This window comes from Sebastes fasciatus, chromosome 11, assembly GCF_043250625.1.
Source record: "Sebastes fasciatus isolate fSebFas1 chromosome 11, fSebFas1.pri, whole genome shotgun sequence".
Taxonomy (NCBI): domain Eukaryota; kingdom Metazoa; phylum Chordata; class Actinopteri; order Perciformes; family Sebastidae; genus Sebastes; species Sebastes fasciatus.
The window spans coordinates 36,204,432-36,227,783 of record NC_133805.1 but is presented as its reverse complement, the minus strand read 5'-3'; the positions used below and the strand labels follow the sequence as shown (position 1 = coordinate 36,227,783).

Here is a 23,352-nt window from a genome sequence, read left to right as displayed (position 1 = left end):
ACGTTGGGCTTTTTAGTATGAGGTGGCGGTATTAACCTGCCTCCCCTCCTCAAAAAAAAACCTTTACTGATGCAACATACTGTGTAGAACAGAATAGCTGGCTGGTGGAATCAGGTTTCCCTCACTTGTACTCACAATATGAGCAGCCGTAGAGCTCCAGGCGCACTCCGATGCGTCCCTCCTTGCTCCAGTCCACTGGGATAAAGCGGATGTAGCGGGCCAGGATAGCGTGCTGCAGCTCATAGCGAACGACACCCTCACTGTTCACATTCCCCTCAAACGTCTGAAACACACAGAAACAAACATGCTGCAGAATTGTGGCAGGAAGGCCTCCACGGTCCTATAACTGCAGGCAGTTACATTTTCCACATGAGAAGTCAAAAAGAAGTTGGAAAAATATTTTTTATTCATCAGATCAAATGTAATGGGGTTTTGGAATTGTTTTTTTATTTTATATCTATGGACTGTTGGGCAGAAAAGTGGGGAAATTAAATTGGAAAATTGTAAAAGGTGTATATTTTATTCATCAGATCAATGTATTATTATGATTTTGGAATAGCTTTTAAAAATGTCTAGCTCAGCAACTTTTGGCTGGACAAATGAAAATAGGAATACTTTTATTTCTATTCATTACTTGGGTTGGCTGGTCCGGTCACATGTCAATGTGTCCTTGAGCAAGACACTGAACCCCAAACTGCTCCTGAAGGCTGAGCCATCGATGTGTTAATGAGTATTTAGATCCTTATGGGCAGGTTGGCTCCTTGTATGACAGCCTCTGATATCAGTGTATGAATGTGTGTATGAATGCTGACATGTCGTGTAAAGAGCTCTGAGTGGTCGGAACACTAGAAAGGAGATATAAACTCGGAAAAAAAGTTTGGAAATTTGTGTTTGGCTGATTATTTCTCAGTTTTTACAATGCTGATTGGCATTGTATTTTACATGGTTGGAAAGCCTGTTTATTTACCTTCACAATGTTGTCCAACTTGTAAGGATCATGCATTTGTAGGATGAGCAGCACAGCTGATTATGTGGGTAGCGCCCAAGAAGAATTTGCCAAAATGCTCTGCCAATGGTAAACAGTGTATTCTCCTGTTGGTGTTGACTCTTGTTTTGAGTTGTTTGGTGGATTGGATGATTGAACTCTCTATCAGTAACAAGGAACAAACAAGACATATTGGCTATTTTACACTTTATTCATTTAATCCACCGTCAGGAGCCTCAGTAGCGGTGGAAGATCCATACGCAGCCACAACAGCCTGGCACCTCCTCCTCATGCTGGTCACCAACCTGGTCACACGTTGCTGTGGGATGGCGTTCCATTCCTCAACCAGGATTCGTTGCAGGTCAGCCAGCGTGGTTGTGTGTTCCCTCAATGATGTCACTAACAAAACAAAGCTTGTCATCATTGAAGGCCATCTCAATGCAGAGAGATATCGGGATGAGATTCTGCAGCCAGTGATGATCCCATATCTCCCCAATCTGTGACCTAACTTCATCCTCCAAGATGACAACGCTCACCCCCACAGAGCCAGGGTTACCCAAGCTGTTGTGGCTGCGTATGGATCTTTCACCTGCTACTGAGGCTCCTGACGGTGTATTAAATGAATCAATATGTCTTGTTTGTTCCTTGTTACTGATAGAGAGTTCAATCATCCAATCCACCAAACAACTCAAAACAAGAGTCAACACCAACAGCTGTGCTGCTTATCCCACAAATGCATGATCCTTACAAGTTGGACATCATTGCAAAGGTAAATAAACAGGCTTTCCAACGATGTAAAATACAATGCCAATTAGCATTTAACAGTAAAAGTCCTGCATTCAAATGTTATTCAAGTAAAAGTACAAAAGCATCAGCATCCAAATATACTTAAAGTACCAAAAGTAAAAATAATCATTACGCAGAATGTCCCATTTCAGAATAATATATATGATATCATTGGCCCGAAATTATTGATATGAATGTGTTCATCTCTTAAAGCAGGTAGAAATGGAGCAAATATGATTAAAAAAAGTTATTTTTATAAAACGATCACTATATCCTGACAGTAGTGCATGAGACAGGTAATCTGAAAGAAATCATGTTCCTCTGTGTCCTCCGGTGTCCTCCGGTGCTCCTAACGGCATCTGCACGATTTCACAGACCGGAGGAAAACAACCAATCAGAGCTGATCTGGAGTCTGCCGTCCAGCTTCCGTCTCTGAGCAGCTGTCTCCTAGGGATCTTAATAATTAACCGTTTAACCATTAACTGACATTAAGCATTTTAACCGATTAACGCTATCGGTTAAACGGTTAACAGAAATATTAATGATTAATTAAAAAGCTGAGCAAAACTCAGAGAAGCGGCTTGTCACTTAAAGGAAAATATCTGGTCCACCTTAACAGTCCACCTTAAGAGAGTCTGAGCCGGCGTTACAGAAACAGGAAGTTGGCTCGAGGAGTTGTAGCATTTATTCACCAACAAATAAACTGTACACACACTGCTACAGCTACGTTCACAGCTAGAACGCCACCAACAACCCCACACTCACCGCCGTCACACACACGGTCTGTCGGACACTCATTAAAGTTATACCGGGCAGACACACAGCTGACAACCTACTGAACTAAACTAAACTAAATGATGTGGTGGAGACTTTTACTGGTAAAGTGGCTGCATGTGTCCTCGACACTACACGCAGCACCGTGGCTGCTACAGTAACTCTCCTGATGGTGAACTGGGGACAGTGAACGCAGCACCGTGGCTGCTACAGTAACTCTCCTGATGGTGAACTGGTGACGGTGAACGCAGCACCGTGGCTGCTACAGTAACTCTCCTGATGGTGAAATGGGGACAGTGAACGCAGCACCGTGGCTGCTACAGTAACTCTCCTGATGGTGAACTGGAGACAGTGAACGCAGAACCGTGGCTGCTACAGTAACTCTCCTTACGGTGAACTGAGGACAGTGAACGCAGCACTGTGGCTGCTACAGTAACTCTCCTGACGGTGAACTGGGGACAGTGAACGCAGCACCGTGGCTGCTACAGTAACGCTCCTGACGGTGAACTGGGGACCGTGAACGCAGCACCGTGGCTGCTACAGTAACTCTCCTGATGGTGAACTGAGGACAGTGAACGCAGCACTGTGGCTGCTACAGTAACTCTACTGACGGTGAACTGAGGACAGTGAACGCAGCACCGTGGCTGCTACAGTAACTCTCCTGACGGTGAACTGAGGACAGTGAACGCAGCACCGTGGCTGCTACAGTAACTCTCCTGACGGTGAACTGGTGACAGTGAACGCAGCACCGTGGCTGCTACAGTAACTCTCCTGACGGTGAACTGAGGACAGTGAACGCAGCACCGTGGCTGCTACAGTAACTCTCCTGATGGTGAACTGGTGACAGTGAACGCAGCACCGTGGCTGCTACAGTAACTCTCCTGACGGTGAACTGGGGACTCAGTTGTCTGTTGTGCTCATACACTGCAGCTGGTGCAACGCTACATGAGATTTAATAATCGGTTAATGAGGGTCGTTATCGGTTAAAAAAATATTCCGAAATCAGCATCCCTACAACCGCCATCTAAGTTACTGTATGTAACGTTAATACACTGACCGATATATACTGCATCATCATGCAGAAACCAAGCGGCACTGATTCCTGCAGAATGTGAATGACGACTTTGTGCAATTTTTGACAATTGCATCAAATGTTTAAGGGGTTAAAAGGAAAGTTTAGATGAGATGAGATGACATTAATATATAACATAAGATTCTTCCTTACCCAGATGTTTCCATCCTGTAGATAAGGCCTCCAGTTTTTCTGAGTGTCACTGTAAAGCAGCCGATACTTGCTAGTCCAATCAGAGCTACTGTAGCGACCCTGCGTCACTATGGCAACCACCTGCTTCCTAGAACCCAGGTCCACCTGTAACCACTGGTAACGGTCTGTATCCAAGGGCGACCAGCCTCCAGCACCTAGTTTTGTGAGTGTTGTAGGGTGTGTAGGGTGGACAGGGTGAATGATTGGAGGAGGGGAAAAGGAAGAAAAGCAGAAAAATTGATCTGAACATTTGGAACAAAATGATTGGAAGAGTACTGTCTTCAGCATTAGGCACAGTTGTGTATGTACTGTTTCTTTATGATGGACGATGTCATTGCAAGGAGTTTAGCAAGTACAGTCAGTCAATCCCTAGTTTCTGTCAGATGGAACAAACAAAGAGGCACTAGCAGAATTCCTTTATGTTGGGAGCGTAAACTCGGCACAAAATGGCGGAGGGTCCGCAGGGATACAACCTGAACACTCACACTTTGAATCTAAAGTGGTAAACACTACACATACAGTAAAGGATGGAAACACTTTGGGTTTCACACATTGTCAGGAAAAGCAGAGCTACACATCACGGCTAAAGCTGCATGCTAACTCTGTCAGGGACAGGAAACGTTATCGTATCGGGGTAACGTCGCTCTCATCTCCATGGTCAAATGGGCCGACGCTACAACTGTAGAGCACCCAGATACTGACATTTGTGTTCTCTGCATTGAAACGGCCCCGATGGAGCTGACCATGGATGGATAAAGAGAACGGAGCTGACGGGAGAGCTAGAGACCACCTTGGAGAAGTTAGAGGAAGTAGACACGTGGGACTACGTCTGCTTTTCAAAATAAGGTGTTGACAAAAGGTACTGTATCTACAAAATACATCTATGGAAATAAGATTGATTGGATTATATTCACCAGAAGTATAAAACATTACATGTCCCTTATAAATTAAAAAAGAAAATACCACGAATTTGTTAGGAAAAATTCTTTATTCTTTGATTTTTGGGTTGCTGGAAAAAACAATTCCTGACAATGACTGATATATATTACTTCAGGATATCTGTCTCTATGCATACTTGAAAATCAAACATTTTTACTGTCTCAGTCCCTAGAAGTGTATGATTCAATTTTTCCCGTGGTCTAGTATTAAAAAAGTTAGTAAATCGTAATACCGAATCGCAATACTCTGATGGAACCACAGCAGAACAGGTAAATTGGATCTATTCAATAATAAGATGTATTTATTAATAGTTTCTGAGCTTTTTTTTGGCAAATTCAAGCAATACCACTGGTCAAGCATTTGTCCTGTTCCAAACAGGCATGTTTTGAAAGGGCATTGCACTAGTAGGAATGGATGCAACAGTGAGAGTTAGCACTCATCACCCAGGACCTGCCCTATGGTCCTCCAAATTCAACCTGCAGAAGAGCAGGGCAGAGAGGAGAGTCTTCCAAGTGCACAGACATCTGCGGTAAAGACTTCAGTGGAGAAACATGTTCCAATATGTGTCTTGTTAAGAATTTTCCCAATGACTAATGACAGAAAGCAATCAAGGTCTATGCTGTCCTCAATGACAAAATCAATCCATTTTTCGTGAGGTAAGACTTAATTAACCTTTTTGACATTTAAGGTCGTAGCTCACCTTGCTGCCATGATGGAAATGGAAGGGAGGAGAGTACATGGCATTCAAGTAGAATCTATGGATGGACAGGTCACCCTTCCCCTGCCAACTTGGACAGAGTGTGTAACCCCAATCCTAAATGACTGGCCAATGATTATACCTCAGGTCGCCCTTTGCCACCCACACCTACAATTTCTCGCAAAAGAGATACCAGAACTCGACCCCGAAGCTCCAATAACGCTGCTATTTGAGAAAGATATAGGCTAATAAGAATCCACAATGTGAGGAAGCAGATACATGGACCCCACGGTGCCCCCACAAAAGCAAAAGTCTACAGGCCGGTTCCATTAGGTGACATCCTCAAGAGGGCAAAGGATGATTCAAAGTTAGCGCCTTCCGTTGAAGACCTTACTTTCATCAACATCATGGAGGAAGGTTTCTACAAAGATGAAGTAAACAATTGGGCAGCTCCTCTTCCATTTAAGCAACATAGATGCTGTCGGCCTAGTAACAAGGCTCAGGCACAATGAACCCCAAACAGGAAACCTGTTTTGGGGGTTTACCATCCAAGAAAACCAGGCCAAATCAGAGTGGTCTTTGATATAAGCAGCCAGTTCAATGGTGTTTTATTCAATGACATGATTGTTGGCAGGCCCCGCCTTAAACAACAGTCTTCTTTAGATAGATAATGATCCCAGCAAAGACTTTACTTGGTTACTGGTTTGAGGATACAAACTAGGACATTTTCTTTGATAACTGTGCAAATGCAAATAAACTGACCTCATTTATTATTTTCTGTGAAAACAATATTGTGACCACTAACACCATTATGGTATACTCCAATGAAAAGGTATGGTTCTCATGTGAAATTCAGAAATGTCTCAGCGAGAAAAGGGCTGCCTTTGTTGGCATTATTTAAAGAAAACAGGGCTGAACTAAAAGATCCAGACAACAGCATAGACACAAAATGGAAAAACAATGCATTACTGGTGATGCAAAGAAAGCATGGAGCAATACAATATAATATAATGATGGGCAGAGAGAGGCTAGGACACAGCACAGATTACCCTTAGATACTGTCTTCTTTGCCAGTGAGTTAAACCCGTTCTACAGTAGGTTTGACAAAGACACTCATGGGGACATGCTTGACAATGAATGTAGCCCAGTTTGGGATCCTATCACACTTACTGAAGAAGAGATAGCAGGCAGTCCTGCTGAAATAAGGCCACACAAAGCTGCAGGGCAAGATGGTCTCAGAGGAAGAGCCATTGCAGGGTGCACTTATCAACTTAAAGGTGCTTCTACAAGATTCCTGCCAGGTCTGCTTGATGAACATGTTAAGCCACTCTCATGGAAGAGATCCACAATCTTTCCAGTGCCTGAAAAAAGTCGCCCCTCCTCGCTGACTACAGACCCATTGCTCTTACCAGCATCTTATGCAAGTGCATGGAAAGGGTTATACTGGGGCGCCTACCATCTCCTCATGGTCAGCTAGACCTCCAATCTGCCTATAAAGCACAGAGAGGTACTGAAGATGCTACATTAACACTACTACACATGGTCACCAAACACACCCAGTATCCCAAGGCTTATGCCAGAATTTTCAATCAGCACTGGCTTTTAAAACTTTAAAATTTACAACAACATCACATGCTGGTACGGAAATTTAGGGGCTAGGAACAAATTACCAGCATGATTATAGGGAACCCCCAGAGACAGCTGGTGGAGCTATACACTACACAAACCCTTCACATCCTTTATTTAATGAATTTGAAGATGATACAGGGTACCAACAGCAACAAGAAACAGCTTTAAGATCTTTTATTCTATTCTCTGTCATCTTACTAAAAAAATATTTTATTAGATATCAGTGACTTCTACTGTTTTTATGATGTCTATTTAAGATATGCAGTAATTGTTAATATTAACACTTTTATCCCAACCATTTGGCCACACATTTATTGTTTTTATGTCATGCATTCCAAGTAACCCATGGCAGAGGAAGTTTTTCAGTGTATGTATGTCTGTGAAGTTAAAGACAAATTTTCACGCGAGTGGACAAGATGTCTATTCTATTCTATTCTATTCTATTCTGTGTCAACAGATGCAAGGAGCATAGGGTAGCAGACTAATAACATTCAGCAAATCCTTTTCCTTTCATAATTCATATTCATTAATTTATATAAATCACTTCAAAAATCATTAAACACATAGTAATGAAAAGAACAATTCCATCTGATCACATGTGATAGAGCTGACCACTGATCCCTTTGACTGGGAAAGGTCCAAAAAGAAAGGAGGTTATGATTGAATGAATGCTGGCAAACATACACTCATGCCCTGACCCAGACAAAGAGGACCCTCCCTCTCTATGCATATGTGTTGCTATTTGCAATGCATTATTGGAAGAAATACACCACTAACCAGAATCACCAGTCCATGCAACAGCATGCAGTGATAATTTTTCATCAGAATACCAACCAATAAAATCTAGAATATGATCCCATGTGCAGATACAACAGCAGGAAATACACAGTACCTGCCATTAGAAAGGCTTACCTTGTTTCCGGTTGAGTTTGGCGTAACCAGCTCCATATCCTCGGGCAAACACCGATGAACTGGTGAAGGAGCTGTAGGGGAGAGGAGTGGCCAAGCTGTCCTCACACTTTTCTGAATCAAAGAGACAAAAATCAGACACAAAGTTCAGCTCATCCTCATCATCAATGGCAGTCTGCAGAAGCCCACTGACTTCGGTGATCCTCTGACTTTTCCTCTAGCACCACTAGCAGGTCAAAGTTGGAAGTAGTCCAATACTGTGGTTTAATAAATTAATAAATACCAGCAAAAACTACTGACATTCCTCAGCTGTACATTTTGTTAAGTGCTAATTAGCAAATGTTAGCATGCTAACTCACTAATGGTGAACATGGTAAACATCAAAGCAGGTACAGCCTCACAAAGCCACTCACATAGTTGTAGACTCTTAGTTCTTCTCCCGTCAGGTGGATCATATAGAGCCTGCCTACTAGGCCTGGGCGGTATTACAGTATACCAGGGTATTTAGAAATCCAGACGGTATGATCTTCAATACCGTCATAAATGCTGCTTGGTATTTCTTAAACTGATCTCAACATGGCTGCCGGGTCATCCTGTTTTTGGATGGTCAATTTCCATCAAGGCCATCAAGGCCAGACACACCAAACCGTTATCAAAGAACAGCGACGAAGGCCGACTGTTGCGTCGCCTCACGTCACGTCACCTGTGTATTGGACAAAAAGCTGCACTTGAACGCACTGCAAAAACTACAGCCATCGGCCAACTGGCATGTACGTTCTACGTGAGAGGAAATAACTCTCCACACATTACAGGAAGAGCGAGGACTGCAGATATACAAGCCGTATGATACATCCTGTATCATACATTACATTACATACACTGAGCTTCATCCCAGATGTTCATGTCACTGTGAAAATATCTGTATGTTGGAATGATCAGATGAGATGAAGATGAACAATGAGAAGAGACTTCTGTGTGTGTCCTCTTGACTTTACTTGCTGGCTTACTTTCCTCACTTCTGTTTCTCTTCTCGTGCACTGATTCACTTAAGCTGAACAGCCAATCAGAGTGATTTCTTTCACCGACGGGCTTCGCCGCCGATTCTACACGCTGAATCAGCTAAAAACCCTTCGACACGGGCAGACTAGAGCCAACTGCGCGGGACACACTGAAAAACTAGGGCGACAGACGCTCACCGACGGCCCGAAATTTGCCGACGGCCGACCGTCGAGACTCCAAAACTGTTTCCCTCCAAAATCTGCACAAACTTTGCCTGAAGTCTCAGAAAACCTATTTCTGATGTGATGTGGGAGAGACATTTTGAGCTCAGCTTTCACAGGATCCTTCACCTTTTCACAGCGGTGTGTGAAACCCTGCTCATGTACCCAGGCTGCCGACGAAGTCTTTTTTGCTCAGGAAGGGTCCTAACTGAGTGAAATGAGTGGCAGCCACGATAAGAGCTGTTCCAATTCTTTAAATGCTGAGGAAAGGTGCTTCCATGTTTCGTTTCTTATCTCCTTTAGCATCTCAGGTACACTGGACCATCCTTTACCAAAGGAAAGGAGATAATGCTGTAATTTTGGGTATAGTTATTAATTTAATTAATTGGCTATCATTTTGTCCCGAGGTGATTTAATGTAAAGTAAATCACATTGATCAACATAATTAATACTTCAGTTTGATCATTATTAATTACTCCTGAGAGCCATTTAATGCCCTTTTGAACTACTGCACCTAAATCATTTTGGTGCCCCGTTATTATTAATATTTATTGATCATTTTTAGCACCGATCCGATTTTTTCAGTCCCGATAGCGAAACCTGGGCTTCGGGTATCGGCCATTACAGAGTACCGATCCGATACCAGAGTTTAATTAATCACTGTATGCCTCACTGTGTGGAAGAGACTGGGATCATTCTGTATGTGTAAGACAACATCAGGCTGGACTTAAACATCGCTTTTCTAAATTTGTAAAACAAAATGTAACAAATAAACACACACACACACACACATATATATATAAATTTATTGAATTGTTACTACCTCCGCCAAGGCCGAAGGCCTAGGAAGGAGGTTTATGTTTTCACCGCCGTTGGTTTCTTGGTCTGTCTGTCTGTCTGTCTGTTAACAGGATTGCTCCAAAAGTTTGCGATGGATTTGAATGAAATGTTTTGGAGGGGTGAGGTGTGGCACATTGAACAATCCATTAGATTTTGGTGGCGATCCAGATCATGGATTCCGATCAGCCTGAGCATTAAGACCACAGGGTATAACACATGCACAGTGTGACTGATGATGTGTTGATGACGCATGGCCCCGCCTTCTTCGTCCTTCTTCGAGCAGAGAGATACACACGTGGATCTTAATACATCCATGGTGTGGATGTGTGTGCGGGAGCTGCTGTCCGTCCGCGATGAGAAAGAACAAAGCGGTAGATGACGGGATGAGAGACAATATAGTGTAACATTCTACAGACATAACAAAGCTGCTGAATGAGAGAGGCATCCGCCGATACGTCACACTGAAACACACCGTGTTAATAATAAGCCGACCACCTCACGGTGCCGCCAGCTGGGAGCTGGGATCTGTTTTAAAGTCACGCACCTTGGCGGAGGTCTGTGCTCTCCGAGTGCCATTCTAGTTATTATCAAATAATAAATAAATGTTACTGATATTAAGACTTCCATACCCATTCCCAACACTGATATTACTAGTATAAATGTGTGTATTTATTATTATTATACTGTATATAATTGGAATGTTTTGTGCATTTTAATTTCCCTATGGTCTGGTATTTCAATATCTCTGCTGTATATTACATCAGTAATTAATGTCAGTCTAACTTCTATTTCCACTGGCATGTCATGTTTGATGGCATTTAATAAGAGAAGTAAGGAGAGTTTTGGGGAAGCTATGTTCAAATGTATATATGGTATGATAAACATGATATGTCCAAATTTGAGTATAGGAACATCTGTTAATTGTGGTGTAACTTTAAGACTCCCCCGGTCGTTGTGGTCCCCTTCAACCCAAAACTACAACTGGTTTGGACATCCTTTCCATCGTAGCATCCATAAACCATTATACATATCTCACATATCATTAGATCTAACTTAATTTTTTTTTATCTATTTCCTTATCTGAATCTATTCTAATCTATTCAAAAAATGTCAGCATGTTTTTCTAGTGAGGACATTCTTGGGCCGACAAGTATACAATATACAGTCAAGTCAGTCAAGTTTACAGTATACAGTCAAGTCAGTCAAGTATACAGTATACATTCAAGTCAGTCAAGTATACAATATACAGTCAAGTCAGTCAAGTATACAATATACAGTCAAGTCAGTCAGGTCAGTCAAGTATACAGTATACAGTCAAGTCAGTCAAGTATACAATATACAGTCAAGTCAGTCAAGTATACAATATACAGTCAACTCAGTCAAGTATACAATATACAGTCAAGTCAGTCAAGTATACAATATACAGTCAACTCAGTCAAGTATACAATATACAGTCAAGTCAGACAGGTCAGTAAAGTATACAGTATACAGTCAAGTTAGTCAAGTAAACAATATACAGTCAAGTCAGTCAAGTACACAATATACAGTCAAGTCAGTCAGGTCAGTCAAGTATACAATATACAGTCAACTCAGTCAAGTATACAATATACAGTCAAGTCAGTCAAGTATACAATATACAGTCAAGTCAGTCAAGTATACAATATACAGTCAAGTCAGACAAGTATACAATATACAGTCAAGTCAGTCAAGTTTACAGTATACAGTAAGTCAGTCAAGTATACAGTCAAGTCAGTCAAGTATACAATATACAGTCAAGTCAGTCAGGTCAGTCAAGTATACAATATACAGTCAACTCAGTCAAGTATACAATATACAGTCAAGTCAGTCAAGTTTACAGTATACAGTCAAGTCAGTCAAGTTTACAGTATACAGTCAAGTCAGTCAAGTTTACAGTATACAGTCAAGTCAGACAAGTATACAATATACAGTCAAGTCAGTCAAGTATACAATATACAGTCAAGTCAGTCAAGTCAGTCAAGTATACAATATACAGTCAAGTCAGTCAAGTATACAATATACAGTCAAGTCAGTCAAGTATACAATATACAGTCAAGTCAGTCAAGTATACAATATACAGTCAAGTCAGTCAAGTATACAATATACAGTCAAGTCAGACAAGTATACAATATACAGTCAAGTATACAATATACAGTCAAGTCAGTCAAGTATACAATATACAGTCAAGTCAGTCAAGTATACAATATACAGTCAAGTCAGTCAAGTATACAATATACAGTCAAGTCAGTCAAGTATACAATATACAGTCAAGTCAGACAAGTATACAATATACAGTCAAGTCAGTCAAGTTTACAGTATGCAGTAAGTCAGTCAAGTATACAGTATACAGTCAAGTCAGTCAAGTATACAATATACAGTCAAGTCAGTCAGGTCAGTCAAGTATACAATATACAGTCAACTCAGTCAAGTATACAATATACAGTCAAGTCAGTCAAGTTTACAGTAAACAGTCAAGTCAGTCAAGTATACAGTATACAGTCAAGTCAGTCAGGTCAGTCAAGTATACAGTATACAGTCAAGTCAGTCAAGTATACAGTATGTTGTCACTTCTCAAACATATTTTTGAAAATGAGTAGGAGCAGCATTACAGCTGTGCTCAACAACAGTGTCTAAGGAAGTAATTCTGTACCATAAAGGCTATTCTAACACTTCTGTTGGTGTTTATTATCATGTCACTGCTAATTATGTGGATCATTAATCGTTAAAAAAAGAATAAAGGCCAAATACCATAAATAGTCTTTGAATTCACCTTAGCAATCCATAAGTAACAAATACAAAAAAAATACATGCTACTTTGATTTGGTTTTGATGAAGACTGTTCAGCAGTTGGTCAGTAAACAGATAAAACTGCTTTTTTATCTTGTAATTGGAAAGATTCGGAGCATAAGGCTGTATGTGTGTGTCTTTGTTCTCCACACGTTCATCAGAATTGATATAAGATGGAGTTTTGGGCGGGGGAGGGGTCACAGCGTGTGCATGACAGGTGCGGAGTATGGTAATGAGCTTCCTCATATGCATTACAAAACAACAAGCCACGCATGTCTCAAGCAGTTTAAAGGAACAAGAAAGAGATTATCTGCTCAACAGAGAACCTGGAAAATAACCTCAACACTCCACCGACAGCTCGTCTTTCTGAGGAAAAAACTCCTTCTTATTTGGTCATTTGAACAATATTGTCCCTTTTGTGCTTCCTGCTGACAATTCTGCAAAACTCCAGATAACATCCAATGACAACGTTTTTTTTAGCATTTATTTCTACTAGTGCAGCGCCCGTTGAAAACATGCCTGTTCAGAAGGACTGAATGCTCGGCCTGTGGTGTTATTGGTGTTGTTGCTGCTTGCAGCTTTCTGGAAAACCGATCATACAAACAGCTTCACACTCGACACTGACACTGCACTTCCTTGGGTCCTGAATAATACACCTGCCATGACATTGTCACACACCCAAGTCGGTGAAATACACTCTGGTTCATGGGAAAAACACCATGGGCAGACTTTACATTGGCCCCATGCAGTGTCATGGGGCCCCCAACCAAAAGGGCCTGTGACAGCTATAAATTTATTATGATGTTTAGATAGATATGAACAATATTGTGTGCACAAACACACACAGACAGACTTAATATAAGCCTATAGCTATATGTTATTTATGTTGACAACCACTTGTTGTGAAGTGAATGCAATGGAACGGGGGAGGGAGAAAGCGACAGCTAGTGACTGAATGTTATCAATGTCATCAATTGCAACTTAAATTAGCAGAGGTATTTTGCTGGCGGTAATTAGTGTTATAAGTTAGTATCAAGTCTTAGACCGGGGAAATACAGTCTTATTCACGGGGGAAAAACACCCAGGTCGAGGCTCACTCAACATCAGAAACACCAGTGAAAAACACTCTGGTTCCATTCTGCTTCCTGTTGGTTTTCTGCTCTTGCTGACTCCAGGGAAGTTAAGAAGAGTTCTGTTGTTAAGTGAACGGCAGGAGTGCGTGCCCATTCGGAATGGGCCGATTGCTTGGTATTGCTGCTTGCAGCGTTGTCGGGGGCTCATGCCCATTCGCGGAGCCACAGTCTGCCCGCTGTCGACGACATGCTTGTCAGTCTGCAGAGCTTTAAAGCTCCGCCCCCGCTGCTGCACAGGGCACTGCTTGTTTATTCAAAGTTTATTAATATTGAACGTGTCGCGTGACCAAATCGCGCTACATTGGAAAAAGCACTCCAATGTATCCTCAGCAACACACCCACCACATGACAGACAGACAGAGATTCCTCGCATTATAGTTAGATTATATCCAAATCATATCAAGAGGGTAGTTTGAAGTTGATGTTTGAAATAATGTGAATTTTATGATATTTATTTTTTCATCATTATATTCAAAAATAGAATTAAGAATGAGCTGATGCAGGAGTTCAAACGTGTACTTGTTTGCCAGCTTTACGGGGCATTAAGACTTCACTGAAGCAACATCCAGAGCACACAGATAAGAAGTGGAGAAGTGGATTCTGCTGAGATGGTTTCAGAAGTTTCTTTGAATGTTTGGGAACTTCTTTTCCACTACAAAAACCTGTCACTATTAAAATCCCTTTTAATTGAGCTAAATTCAAGCTGACCACAGCCCTTTGTGCTCCATGATGGAACAAACAAAATATTTTTTACAGCCACCTTTCTGATATATGAAATATCCCTTTTTATTCTATTACTGTGGCTTCCTGTTCACAAATCCGATATGATGTGAGTTTTCAACCATGTAAACTGGGAAAAAAAGTTTGTAAACTTGTGTTTGGTGGATTATTTCTCTGCTGTTACAATGCTAATGGTCATTGTATTTTACATGGTTGGAAAGCCTGTTTATTTACCTTCACAATGATATCCAACTTGTAAGGATCATGCATTTGTGGGATTAGCAGCACAGCTGATTATGTGGGTAGCGCCCAAGAAGAATTTGCCAAAATGCTCTGCCAATGGTAAACAGTGTATTCTCATAAGGCTACCAGGAAGCCTGCAATGACTGCCCTTCACCGTCAGGCCCGTTTGCGCTGGTGTCGACAACAAAGACAATGGAACCTTAACATGTGGGGGAATGTCATGTTCAGTGATGAGTCCAGGTTCTGTCTGCCAAAGTTGGATAGCAGGGTCAAAGTATGGAGACGACGTGGAGAACGCTATGCTGATTGTTGCACCGATTGAGTAACAGCTTTTGGTGGGGGCAGTGTCATGGTGTGGGGGGGGGGCATCTCCCTCACTAGCAAAACAAGGTTTGTCATCATTGAAGGCCATCTCAATGCAGTGAGATATCGGGATGAGATTCTGCAGCCAGTGGCGATCCCATATCTCCACAATCTGGGACCTAACTTCATCCTCCAAGATGACAACACTCGCCCCCACAGAGCCAGGGTTATCACAGACTACCTCCACAATGTGGGAGTAGAGAGAATGGAACGGCCTGCCAAGAGTCCACACCTCAACCCAATTCAACACTTTTGGGATCAGCTTGGGCGTGCTGTACGTGTTAGAGTGACCAACACAACCACGCTGGCTGACCTGCAACGAATCCTGGTTGAGGAATGGAACGCCATCCCACAGCAACGTGTGACCAGGTTGGTGACCAGCATGAAGAGAAGGTGCCAGGCTGTTGTGGCTGCGTATGGATCTTCCACCACTACTGAGGCTCCTGACGGTGTATTAAATGAATAAAGTGTAAAATAGCTAATATGTCTTGTTTGTTCCTTGTTACTGATAGAGAGTTCAATCATCAAATCCACCAAACAACTCAAAACAAGAGAGGAGAATACACTGTTTACCATTGGCAGAGCATTTTGGAACTTTTTCTTGGGTGCTACCCACATAATCAGCTGTGCTGCTCATCCCACAAATGCATGATCCTTACAAGTTGGACATCATTGTGAAGGTAAATAAACAGGCTTTCCAACCATGTAAAATACAATGACCATTAGCATTGTAACAACAGAGAAATAATCCACCAAACACAAGTTTCCAAACTTTTTTTCCCCAGTTTATTTAACTCATTATTGTGGTTAATTATTAGGTTCCAGACTTCTGAATCCTCACACACATATCTGACTTGTTCAACGATTCAAACAGGTTTTGCTGTTGTGCTCATTGGCTCATTAGCCTTTTCCTCCAGCTGACATCAACCACACAACAGTTATTGTTTTTTGCAAAATAAAACTTCATAGTGCAAAATCATACAAATAAAATACATTATTTTTTCAATGAAACAAAAAATGAAGACTATACAACGTTATGGTGTTGATCCAACCAGATACCGAAGAGCTCTTAGATGAGGGGAGAGCCAGGCGTTTCCCATCATGCCCTGAGGTTTTGTCGTCGGTGGAGACCAACTGACTGCCCAGCACCAAAAACGGCAGCTGCCTTGAATGTGTGAGGTTATCGTTGCTTACGTTTGCATGACATCTGAGCAAGTTGGGATCAAGTCGAACAGATATTTAACCAGCATGCATTGTACAGTGATCGCTGGTGATCGATTCTGCTCCTACCAACCACTATCATAGCCATGAAGAAAATGACAGACAGGAGGAATACCTCACTCACTCATTGGTTACGGCAAAACAATACAAAGTAACCCCCCACCTAGCACAAAGTTGGCTAACATGAACACAAGGTCAAGCTGAATGAATAAGTGAAACGATGTCGGGATCCAGTGTGATTATCAGGCTACATTATCTATAATTATTATTATTATAGTGTGCTGCTGCTGTATTTCATCATAATACAGTTTGAATTATACTCTCATTCACTGCTAATATTGTTTCACTTGGTAAAGCTACTGTGTTAGTAACAAGTGAAAGTAAGTAGTGCAAAAGTACTATATCTTTCTCCATCACTGCCAGTAACCATACGACACTATGACACATTCAAATGAAATCACAAACTTCAACATGATCACATTTCACTGTAGTACACATGAAATGGGAGCCTTTGTTACCAAAAAACTGAATGTCCTTCACTGACTGACTGACTGACTGACTGATCAGAAATGTATGAGCTGCACCATCATGTTTTGGTAAGAGAGGTCTAATAAAGATTAACAATGGTTGATACACCTACGGATTCAAGGGATTGTCAAAGCAAAGAAATCATAGCATCTCCACCATGGTCTTGCCCTCTTCTATCACTTTTGTGATAACTTGTGTTTTACGTTATAACATCATATTTCTTGACAGGCACTCCAAGGCAGAAAAAGGCAGCATCAGTCAGAATGTATAGTGACAGCTCATATTCTAATCAGCATTTTATGCCACACCATCTATTTTAGTGCAGAATCAGATAGCATTGCTCAATGTCCTAATAATGTTGGTCAATAATGAGGAAATGTCCTCTGGATTCGGTGTAAACGGCAATCAAGCACAAAGTCAGAGTGAAAGTTTTCAGTTTCTAACAATGTTCCCTTTAATGTTTCCGGCTGTTTCATCTTGTCTAGTCGACAGATACCACTCTGATGCCACCCTCTGCACACTTTAAGCTTTCTGCTAGTATCAAAAGTCCCCATGAAAAGTTGGAGCGTCTTTAGCTTCTATACTGACTTATCTCACAGTGACATGAAATATTTGAGCGGTGTACAGTTACAAGATGGATTTAAATCAAATCCTTAACATTAGATTGGACAGCTAAAAAGTGGGCGGGCTTAGAGTTTAGCTTGATACGGAGCTGCAGAGGACTGCTGGCTTCACACACAGATGGAAGGGAAACTGCTCCGCGGTACCACAGCGCAGGCAGCACACGCAGATGAACGACGCCCGGGGCTCACCCGCCGGCAAAACTTGATCCAGAACAACAAAATCCAGCGTTCATCTGCATGTACTGCAGTGACAAGGGGCTGGCCGAAAATCGGAAAAGCCTCCCTTGAGTAAATGAGACTTCAGCCACATTGTTTTGTAAAGGGTGATTGTGTTATTTACTTAATTTATTTGTGTCTTCTAATCCAGATAGAGCTTGGGTTGTTGTATATGGTTACAGGGTGACATGCAACATACAGGAATGTCAGTAGTAATATCCTACATATTGCTGAATTTGGATACATTTTATTAACATAAAAATTACAGCTGTCAATTAGGGATTTTCATAATTAACCGTTTAATCGTTAACCGACATTAAACATTTTAACCGATTAACGCTATCGGTTAAAACAGTTAAAATAAATATTTATAATTAACTAAAAAGCTGAGCGGCTCAGAGGAGCGGCTCGTCTCTTTAAGGAGAAAAGCTGGTCCACCTTAACAGCCCACCTTAAGAGACGGAGCCGGAGTTGCAGGATACAGGAAGTCGGCTCCGGTCTCTCCGGCTCGCTTGAGCGGAGCGGAGGAGTTGTAGTTTCGTAGCATTTATTCAGCGACAAATAAACTGTACACACACTGCTACACCTACGTTCACAGCTAGAACGCCACCAACAACCTCACACTCACCACCAACACACACACGGACACTCGTTAAAGTTACGTCGTGCTGACAGACTGTATGTGTGTGGCGGCGGCGAGCAAGAAGCCTCCGACAATGCTAGAGCTGCTAATGTAGCACAAATACACACACTGTTTATCAGGCAATCGCTATCGTTTAATCCGGGCAGGCAGTGTCGTTACGCCGGGCAGACACACAGCGGACGCGAGGCACAAATCTCGTCGGTTAACGGTTAATAATCGGTTAACGAGGGTCGGTTATCGGTTAACATTTTTTTTCAAAATGAGCATCCCTACTGTCAATCGATTAGTGTAATAATTAGTGTAATATTGGTGCTTTCAAATGAAACTGGTGAGCTCTTTTTTACAACATGGGAAGTCGTGTACACGATACATGCAACAGCAATATTAACGTTACTGTCTGGACCCTGCTGTTGGCGTCTAGAAGCCACAGAGGCTAACAGTTTAGCAAGCTAGCAAGTAGATAACATAATGCAGTAAAGGCAAAGGTATAATGACAGAGGAGAAAGATGAGGCCGTTGGGAATATCAACATTTTCCTCAGACATATTATAAAATTACCAAGTAAAACAATATACGACTAAAATTACAATATATTAAGTTAATATGCACTGAAAAATGAATTCCCATGGGCTCTGTCATTTCTCACAACGTCAACAAACACGTCACAACTCGTGAACTCAGAGCTTTCAGAAACTTTCCACTTACGAGGTGGTGAATACCATCAGAGGGGGGCGTTCATATGGACTCATCTCGTAAACACGGTAAACACCACCACATTTGAAGGCACCATATATTTGACCATGATATGTCGTCAGAGATTAAGGAAACATGCTGAATTGAAATACTGGCTTCTCCAACAACAATGCTACAGCCAGTATGTTCTCCTTTGACATTTCCATTCCGGTCCAGAACGTTTTGGTTTTGGCCGGTGTGACCCGTCCACTGCCCATTTCAACACACTGTTGGCACATATGAAAGAAATTGTGCAGCCATGGAAACAAGCAAACAAACCACAGAGATATAGTAATGTTAACGTTAGATCCTACCGACCTGAAAAGCCTCAGCACATCTGTCTGTGGTCCGTGTGCAGCTGGTTATCAAGGCAGCGAGTATTTGAGACACACAGCGGCTGAAGTGATTCCAGCTACCGCCGGTGGCCAGAGGCTAACACGGACGTGTCCAGAAGGTAACCCTCAAATTGCGAAAAATTTGTGCTAACTGCTATCCCACCTGATGAGCAGACGGGCCACGGCTCTGATGTTTTGAATTTGGACCGCAATACCCATTTTAAATGCTAGCTGTCAGTGCTACATGTTGTTATTTTAAAGGGAGATTAGTCAAGTATTTAATCCTCTTATCAACATGGGAGTGGACAAATATGCTGCTTTATGCAAATGTATGTATATATTTATTATTGGAAATCAATTAACAACACAAAACAATGACAGATATTGTCCAGAAACCCTCACAGGTACTGCATTTAGCATAAAACAATATGCTCCAATCATAAGATGTCAAACTGCAGCCCAACAGGCAACAACAGCTGTCAGTGTGTCAGTGTGCTGACTTGACTATGACTTACCCCCAAACTGCATGTGATTATCATAAAGTCGGCATGTCTGTAAAGGGGAGACTCGTGGGTACCCATAGAACCCATTTACATTCACTGATCAGGAGGTCAGAGGTCAAGGGATCCCTTTGCAAATGGACATGACAGTTTTTCCTCACCAACATTTAGTGTAAGTTTGGAGCGTTATTTAACCTCCTTCATGACCACCTAGTATGACATGGTTGGTACCGATGGATTCATCAGGTTTTATAGTTTCATATGATGCCATTAAAAAAGCTTTAAAACGGAGCCCGCTACAACCTAAAAATTGCATTAACGCGTTAAAGAAATAAATGGCGTTAAAACAAGTTTGAGTTAACGTGTTCTTATCACTTTAACTCTGACAGCCCTAATAAAAATAAAAGACATCATCAGGGTTTTTTCAGACACAAGAAAAGTTCCCTCCAAAACCATTATATGACATTATATGGTTGATTTTTACAGGCTGAGAATAACTGATGAGTTAACTGACATCAATGTGAAAATTTGTGCCCCTTTCTCATAATTTTGTTGCACAACAAATTATCATTTTACAGTAGCATTTCAAAGCAGTACGTGAACAAAACCATTGTTCATCATAACACACTATAATATAGGCTGGTTGTATACAACTATATATACATATATACACATTCCTCACACATTCTGTTTTAAAGCGCCTGTGAATGTACATTTACAATTAATAAATGCTTCATAAGAGATAATGTTGGTGTGTGCGTGTGTGCGTGTGTGTGTGTGTGTGTGTGTGTGTGTGTGTGTGTGTGTGTGTGTGTGTGTGTGCGTGTGTGTGTGTGTGTGTGTGTATGTGTGTCGCCATTATTACAGTAGGCTACTGTGTAATCTCCAGCCCTGCTGTCTGGATGCTGCTGGTTTGGCCTCATGCTGAGTCCTGGCTGCAGTCAGAGAGCTGAACCGGCCCAGCAAGAGCAAGACACCAAATATTAGCCACGGCTGCGAGTGTGTGTGAGTGTGTGTGTGTGTGTGTGTGTTAGCCTACTTACGGGATGCTGAGGATGCAGCGCTGGAGGTGTTTCTGATGCTACACAGGACTGGCAGCAGCAGCAACAACACTGTGAAATAAGACATCTTCACAGAACATCCACAGCCAAAGAGACAATAGACAAAAGACCGGGTCCAGAAGGGTCCAGACGGGTCCAGGCGGGTCTCAGTGCGACGTCTGTTGTTCTGAACGCTGCTTTCTTGATTAGCAGCGACGGTAAGAAGCGCTGTGTGTCCGCCTGCTGCGCCCTGTAGGCTACCTATCGTCTGCGCTCTCCTCCCTTATCAACCTGCCCAGCGGCACTCCAGCGGGGTTTCACCGACAACCTCCGGAACCAGCCTGTGAACACAATGCGGTTGTATTGCGGGCTGGGCCTCGCGCTCCAGGTGCATGGTCAGTCAGACAAACAGACGGGAGCTGTCCAACCGCTGAGCTACCCGACTAATCAATACACCCCCACTCTCTGCCACACTTGGTACGGTCTGATACGCACAACAATACAGGGCTTCCTGAGATGGGGGGGGATGTATACAGAGAAGGAGGGTCTGCACGGGCCCCCAGGAGGGAACACAAGAGAAAGGAGTAAAGACTGAACCAGTGTTTGTCCTCAGAGCTACATGGAGGGTTCAGTAGCCCACATGGAGGGTTCAGTAGCCCACATGTTTGTAAAATAGAACAGAACAGAAATAGAATAGGAATTTATTCCCCACAGAAGTTTAGAAATCTATGTAATACATCCATTATCTGTAACCACTTATCCTATTCAGGGTGTGTGTGTGGGGGGGGGGGAGCTGATCCCAGCTGATCTCAGCTGACATTGGGTGAAGGGAGGGGGGGGGGGGGGGGGGTACACCCTGGACAGGTCTCCAGACTACCACAGGGCTGATAGAGACAGATATCCATTCACACTCACATTCACACCTACAGGACATTTAGAGTCAACAATGAACCTAACCTGCATGTCTTTGGACTGTGGGAGGAAACCTGAGCACCCGGAGAGAACCTACGCTAACACAGAGGGAACATGCTAACACAGGGAGAACATGCTAACAAAGGGAGAACATGCTAACACAGAGAGAACATGCTAACACAAGGAGAACATGCTAACACAGAGGGAACATGCTAACACGGGGAGAACATGCTAACACAGAGAGAACATGCTAACACAAGGAGAACATGCTAACACAGAGGGAACATGCTAACACGGGGAGAACATGCTAACACAGGGAGAACATGCTAATACAGAGAGAACATGCTAACACAGAGAGAACATGCTAACATAGAGGGAACATGCTAACACAGGGAGAACATGCTAACACAGAGAGAACATGCTAACACAGAGGGAACATGCTAACACGGGGAGAACGTGCTAACACGGGGAGAACATGCTAATACAGAGGGAACATGCTAACACAGGGAGAACATGCTAACACGGGGAGAACATAATAACACAGGGAGAACATGCTAACTCCACACAGAAGGGCCCCAAGCCGGGTTTGAACCCGCAACCATTTATTGCTGTGAGGCTGCACCCCCATGCAGCCCCAATCTACAGTATATCATCATTTCAATATAGAAGATACAACACATTACATAGGCTTCAATAAAAACATGATTTACCAGCAGCAGGTGCATCAGGCATGGATTCAAAATCAGTTTCAAGATATCATTAACGTTCCTTTTGTCCAGGTTCTTAATGGTTCTCAGGCTATAGCGCCACCTCAAGGAAGCACATCAAAATCATTAACAAAACAAACAAAAACAGGCTTTACCTTAATGGAATTTGGTCAAAACTAGAAAGGTTTTGTGATTTAAATCTCCAGATGTCAGAGATAAAGTAAACAAGCCAACAATCTCCAAGCACCAGCTTTTGATTATTTTCAATGCTCATGTTTCATCGCAGAGTAGTAGCCTATATCTCCCCCATAATATTATTCCTGGCGGTGTGAAGAAGGTTTTTAAGACATAAACACCTGGCAAAGTACTCTAACCTCCTCTGTACAGTACAGTAGGTGTCTCCAGGACCACACCATGGCCCTGCCTCATCTGCATGTGATGTGCCCACTTTGTTTCTGTTCTTAACTCTAGGTTTACAGAAACTACATTCAGAACTTACCGTAAAGCTTAGAGTCACAAAGGGTGACAGAGAACTACGTGTTTATGTCTCCCTTATTTGCTGGTGACCATTGCTGTTAGAAAAACTACA

At 42.3% G+C, this 23,352-nt stretch overlaps 1 protein-coding gene across 1 annotated transcript in view; it reads right to left on the bottom strand.

Moving 5' to 3' along the window:
• Positions 1–21,629, bottom strand: part of LOC141777811 (contactin-associated protein-like 2) — a 76,950-nt gene extending 55,321 nt beyond the window's left edge. Inside the window, exons 1-4 of the mRNA XM_074652397.1 lie at positions 21,148–21,629; positions 7,987–8,097; positions 3,771–3,964; positions 136–283 (exon numbers count right to left, since the gene is read on the bottom strand). Of these exons, the coding sequence (XP_074508498.1) occupies positions 136–283; positions 3,771–3,964; positions 7,987–8,097; positions 21,148–21,232 (538 nt within the window). The 5' untranslated portion in view covers positions 21,233–21,629. The remainder of the gene's footprint in view (positions 1–135; positions 284–3,770; positions 3,965–7,986; positions 8,098–21,147) is intronic.
• Positions 21,630–23,352: the final 1,723 nt, after the last annotated feature.